The sequence below is a fragment of the Ascaphus truei genome, chromosome 3, assembly GCF_040206685.1.
Source record: "Ascaphus truei isolate aAscTru1 chromosome 3, aAscTru1.hap1, whole genome shotgun sequence".
In the NCBI taxonomy this organism is placed as follows: Eukaryota; Metazoa; Chordata; class Amphibia; order Anura; family Ascaphidae; genus Ascaphus; species Ascaphus truei.
In genome coordinates, this window is record NC_134485.1 from 388,468,545 (window position 1) to 388,475,116 (window position 6,572).

Consider the following 6,572-nt stretch of genomic DNA (forward strand, 5'->3'; position numbering starts at 1 on the left):
CATTTACTGATACTAAATCCAGTGTTGTATAGTGTTTACCTTGTTCTGCCATTTTGAATAGCGCTCAATGCACTGTTTGTGCTATATGAATACAATTATACATACTCTGTAGTTTGAAGATTGTGATGTATTCAACCGCTTTATGATTATTTCATTGTAATAAAGGAGCAGGAAATCCCATTGTGCCAAATCCCAAGCCCAAACCTCAGCCAACACAGCCCCCAAAGAAGCCTCATCCAAAACCAACACAGCCTCCCAGGAAACCTCCTCCCATCCCAACACTGGCGCCAAATGATCCAGGAGTCAGGAATCCGACATTGCCAGCGCCATGTGACACTGCATTAGTGTTTGATGCAGTTACCAGCATGAGAGGACATTTGCTCTTTTTTAAAGATGGGTAATACCACTTATTCTATTCAATGTGATGCTATTGTAGTCATCACGGAAGTTACTCTAATAATGCTTAAAACAGACTTTTGTTGTAACATTTAACAAGCCTTTGTATATATTTTTTTATATTCTATCTGAAGACTTGTATATAATGTATAACCTTGCTCACTTAGGGCCTCATGCAGACAGCAGCGCTATTTAAAATTGGAGAGGGGAATAAAAAGAAGCTTTAATGGAGAGTTTTTTTCTCCATATGCAGAAAGGTCCGAAAACTGCATTTAGAATCCTTTCTGCATATGGAGAGTTTCAACCAGCGATATGAGCGCTGTTGAAACGTGTTGAAAAAAAACGCGTTTTTTTTTTTTCCTCCCCCACCAGCCGCCGACCTCCAGCTTCTTGCCAAATTTTTTTGGCGGAGGTAAATAGAGAATTTCTCTCCATGTTATTGGCGCGATCAGCCACTAGATGGCGATCGCGCCTTTCTGAATAGGGATATTTTTTCAACAGGGGAGATTTAGGTTCTCGCCGGTAGAAAGGCGAGTTTAAAAAAAAAAATTAAAAAAATGGCGCGTTTTCCCTAGCTCGCCATTTTCACCTGTTTTTAGCGCGATTTTCACGGGAAAATGGCGAGATTTCAAATAGCGCTGCTCTCTGCATGAGGCCCATAATGTTACCATATATCTGTCTTCATAACTCTGTGCCCAGGACATACTTGAAAACGAGAGGTAACTCTTAATGTATTACTTCCTGGTAAAACATTTTTATAAATAAAATAAATAACTCGTATATTTGGTTTTTTTTGGGGGGGGGGGGACTTTGACTTGAAACAAGTTTAGATGTAATTTTATTATCAAAGTGAAAATGGCTTTGAATTCTATAACTAACAAATAATAACAAACGTGAATTATGTACAGGTAAATTCCATTACATGAATGTGTTTTATAATTAATTTTATCTAAAATTTCCAGTGGTTAAAAAAACCTTTCAGAAGAGCTGTAACTTTAATTAATATTATGTTACTAATTCAACTGCTCATATTCCCACAGCATTAGAAAGCTAATTAACATGTAAACCTTTCTATCACTAAGGATATTTTGGAGGAAAAGCAAGCGACTGCCTAATGTGGAAACTATCTCCATTAATTCTGCTTGGCCAAACCTGGGAAGAGTTGATGCAGCTTATGAAACTCCAGGCAGAGATGTTGTCTATTTATTTCGAGGTATACGATGCTTCACATTCACTAACAGGCATCAAGCGGATACCATACGGTAACAGCAATAACTGTACAGTACAGAATATCTGTTTAAAAGTCACTGGAAATATTCGTAAAACCTACTAATTATCAGTTTAACCCTTACAGAACTGCAATGCAATGCATTGGACCCACCCCCTAAAGCAGTGCATGGGTTACATTTTATGCATCAATAACACATTGAAGTAAAATTATCCTTTCTAAGAGGTTAATTTCACTTTGATTAATTATCTTGTATAACAACTCTTGCTAGAGTTAATATATCTGTGGGAAATGTATAAACTGAAAGTATAACATTATTATAATTTAATAGGCCCCACTGTCTGTTAAACCACAAATATATTGTGTAGAAATTAAGACTTGAGACGCAGATAAGAGTGAAGAAAAATGTCAGCAGTGAAGCGTTCTTGTTTCTCACACAAATTGTAAGATTGCTGACTTAATATAGCAGGCACAAGCGTATAAGGGTCTATGTTATAATGGACAAGGTGTTCATTTGCCTGTCATTTCCCAGAATCCCTGGCTGCAGTGGAAGCCCTATATCCCAAGAGATCATGATGAAAGGCAGGGTTGCAGATCTGTCTGAGACATGTGAATGTGCCCACAAGTTATATTTTCATTTGCCGACTTAATATTAAAAAGTTTATTTTGCTTAGGTCAGCAATATTGGGTTACGAGAGGCTTCAGAACACTTTGGGGATACCCTCGAGACATCTCACAGTTTGGATTTCCAAGTTCAGTTAAAAAAATAGATGCCGCGCTCTACATCAAAGAAGAAATGAAAGTAATATTCTTTGTGGGAGATAAGTACTGGAGGTTGGTGGTGAATCTATTTAAATTTATGTACAGGGCAATGCACAAGAGAAAAATGTAAAATAAGATTTACTGACCTGTTCACTCTAAAATCTTATATATAATAGAATAGAAAACCACAACGCCAACATTGAGTGCTATTTTTCATTATAACAGGTTCATATTCTATTATATGCAATGGGATTGTCCACATTGACCAAGTAAAATAATCATAAAGGTAAATTTGTAAGCAGTTTTTTTAATCGCATGTTTAAAAACCACAGGTGTACTTTAGCAGATATTTATTGAGTCCAAACATTTGCATTTGCTGTTAGTCACAAAGGTCTTTATGTAGTTTAAGTAGTGACAAGCCGAGATACATGTTTATTTACATTGTACAAAAGCATTTATATAAACCTTTATCTGCGAGATGTCATTCATATTGGGTTATATTTCTATTTGTTATTTAGATATGATCATTTAAGATACAGAATGGACTCCAAGTCCCCCAGAAAGATTAAAGATTATTTTCCACAATTTGGGGAAAAAGTGGATGCCGCATTCCAGAATAATGGTAAGAATTGTAATCTGTTAATGTTTGTAACAGGAGCACTCCCGATACCGCAGTAAGCCACAGATGCACATCCAGCTGGAACCAAGCACAGCAAGGATTCGTAATGCAAATCATAGGGAAAGCATGGAACTCCACTGGTCTTTAATCGAAAATATAAAAGGTTTTAAAGGAGAGGAAGATCAACATTTTTGTCCTCACTAGGATCTTTATCAAGATACAATATACACAACACGTAGTGCCCTATAAACACACTAATCACACCAATTGAAAACAAATGGTGCCAAAGCATGATGGGGGACTGCTGTACAGCAAAGCCGAAAAGCAATTACTGATTGCATCAATGAGGTGGATACGTGTACGGAAGACAGGTGATTGCACTACTACCTTATCTGGTTCGGGCTTGAGCTGTCCGCCTCCCTCTCGTATCCCAGGTAAAGTACTTTGGCCACACTGATCTGACATTTAGTGAGTTTTAGTGATGAGAGTTGCATCCCTAATTCGACCTAGCACCACTTCCATGTGTCCCAGGTGCTCATCTTACATCTTATTATGGAGAGCTATGTGATCCAAATAGGTCCAGGGCATACCCCTGTATTCCTTCCAGTAAATGATTAACCAGGTGCTGAAAGGTAGCTGGAGTGTTTTTCACCCTGACAGGCATGACAGAAAATTCATACTAGCCATTACAGATGATTAACACCAACTTGTGCTTCTGGGGTCAATGATATCTGAAGTTGAACAAAAAATTCGCAGAGGCAACAAAAGAGCCCCATGTTAAGCAGCACTCAAGTCAAGGGGTTTACTTTTACTATGAGCCTATATAAATACATGTTACCATGCTCAAAAAGTTTAAAGCGCTGATTTGACAGATTTTATGCTGTTCATTGTTTTTTATTAAAGAATACCGATTGCAGTGCCACATGACACTACAATAACAAGTGTCCAGACCACCATCAATGGCTCTATGGCAACTTTACCGTCCTTATTTGGAGGATTTCTATTAAGAGGGTATTATCAACTGAACGAATAGCATTACACTTATGTATTCATATGCATTATTCCATCAGTGTCTAGATGTACAGTATAGCTGATTTGTTTGGATCAGCTACTTATACGATCTTATGGCACAGGGTAGCACTCAATAAATTCCAATCTGTGCACACGAGCCACAAACCAAACATGTTCCATTGATTGATCATATATGCATCAGGCTAGCTGGGACCACAAATACTCTGTCCTCACCTCAGCAAGATGGTATGTGTTTTGTATGCTACATATAAACATATCATCTGTATGTATGTACTTAATTAAGACATGGACTAGCCCTATCTGTCTTGCACTGACTTAAGCTCAATATCAATCTACGGCTTGGCAGTTGCATTAGATACAATAGGGTCACTAGCATGACCTATTAACCAGTCCTGTTTATTAACAACATCTACATTTAACTATTTAGTAGTTCGGTGTTGTTTGACATAAGGAAGAGACTAGAACTCTTAACAGCTTCCTCTAAATAAACAATATCAATTCTTAGTCCAAATAAAAGAGGTATTTCCCAATACTGAAGTACTTGTTATTTTAAAAGATTTTTGTACTTTTGCAATGAGACTAACATGACTACAACTAGATTTTTTTTCATTAGTGGAGAAGAAATTCAGTATAAATAACACAATTCCATGGAAAATTTGGGGCAGCATAAATAATAATTTCTCTAAACTGATGGCCATATTCAATATGCTGAATTAAGCCATTTTTCCTGTGCCTGAGAAGAGTTAATTTCCATTCAAGTGAATGGGACTAACATACTCTCCAGCTCAGTGAATATGGCTTCACAGAATATTGAATAGCGGCCTTATAAATAAGATCGTTTAGTTAGGTCCTAGAACTAAATATTAGATGGGGGCCTATGAAAGAAGAACTGCTCCAATTGTTATTGAGCGTGGACTCTTGTCCTTTTTAATACAACACCTCATTTATGTTTCAGATTACCTCTACTTCTCTAATGGAGCCAAACAAATTGAATATGACTACAAAGGTGAAAGAATTGTTCGTAACTTACTTAATTATAGCTGGCTGAACTGCAAATAAGGGAACACATTGAGCAGCGAGGATGCAGCTTTTCAAACATGAAATCTTTAATTGTGTAATATAGCAAAAAATGTATTTACACCTGGTTATTGCATTATAATACATATACTGTATTACTCAAATCAGCATTACACAATATATCAGGTTATATATATATCAGAGGGATACCTCACCTTCTCCTGTGCATGCTGTTGTGTGTCCAACATGAATAAACCTCATTTTTAATAGCTGATTCTTTGCCTGGTCCCTGCTTTTTGGTTTGCTGTGCTCTTCTGGTTCCTTACCTACGTGGACATCTTGGAACTTTCCTGCTTACACAATATATAAATAGTGTAAAACTATAGGAACAGGGTGTTTTTTTGTTTTTGTTTTTTAAACTGTATATTTTGGACCATATTTACTAACTGTCTATGTCATAAGGCAACTTCCAGTGGGAGAACACGCCTTATACCCCATTTATGAGACTGAGCTGTAAGATGTCCTATTGTATATGTATAACACCGCTTAATAAATATGCACTCAAATATTTCCACCTGTTGAATTGGTTCTGTTTTACAACTAATTAAATAATAATAATAATAATATTTTAAAATTAAATAAATGAGTACTCTTCTAATTCTGGTACCCTCCCTGATAACTTACCCCTTATTCTATGGTATCATCATTCTGCTTTCTACTTTCATTGAGAGAGTGACAGAAATGAACAGATGCGGGTATTATGCCATGTGAATATAAACTGTACAGTGTATGCTGGAGCTCTGGACTATAGAACTGTTATTTGCATCATTGGAAAGCAGAACAAAGTAATTGTAGTAGGAAAAGTAAATCCTCATTTTGATCCAGCCCATAATGCACTTTTAACCTATCTTTCCAAAACTGTATTCACCTTAAAATTGGGCATACTACTAAAAGCCATTTATAAATATACCGTAAACCTTTTGCACTACAGAACACACATGTTTTGCAATGCATTTTAATGAACAACACAACCCCATTATGAAATATTTTGTTAGCTATTGGTTTCAAAACAGTTACTAAAACAGTATATATATATATATATATATATATATATATATATATATATATATATATATATATATATATATATATATATATATATAATATATATATATATATATATATATATATATATACAGTGTTCGACAAATCACCCAAAAATCTACTCGCCCAACCAAAAAATCTACTCGCCACCTAGCCCCGCCCCCAACCCCGCCCCTGGTCCCGCCCCCAACCCTAGTCCCGCCCCCAACCCCGCTTTAAAATAAAATATATAAATGAAATACATTTAATAAATTCCTAGTCAGAACAACATTCGTTTTTGACATAAATATATTTATTGTATTACATTATACTACAATTAGTCCTTGTTACGTGTGTGTGTGTGTGTGTGTGTGTGTGTGTGTGTGTGTGTGTGTGTGTGTGTGTGTGTGTGTGTGTGTGTGTGTGTGTGTGTGT

The 6,572-nt window shown here is 36.2% G+C and overlaps 1 protein-coding gene across 1 annotated transcript in view; it reads left to right on the forward strand.

Annotated features, from left to right (window-relative positions):
- Positions 1-5,624, forward strand: part of LOC142490785 (stromelysin-1-like) — a 42,791-nt gene extending 37,167 nt beyond the window's left edge. The window contains exons 12-16 of the mRNA XM_075593205.1: positions 166-397; positions 1,479-1,609; positions 2,299-2,458; positions 2,905-3,008; positions 4,993-5,624. Coding sequence (XP_075449320.1) covers positions 166-397; positions 1,479-1,609; positions 2,299-2,458; positions 2,905-3,008; positions 4,993-5,096 — 731 coding nt within the window. The 3' untranslated portion in view covers positions 5,097-5,624. The remainder of the gene's footprint in view (positions 1-165; positions 398-1,478; positions 1,610-2,298; positions 2,459-2,904; positions 3,009-4,992) is intronic.
- Positions 5,625-6,572: the final 948 nt, after the last annotated feature.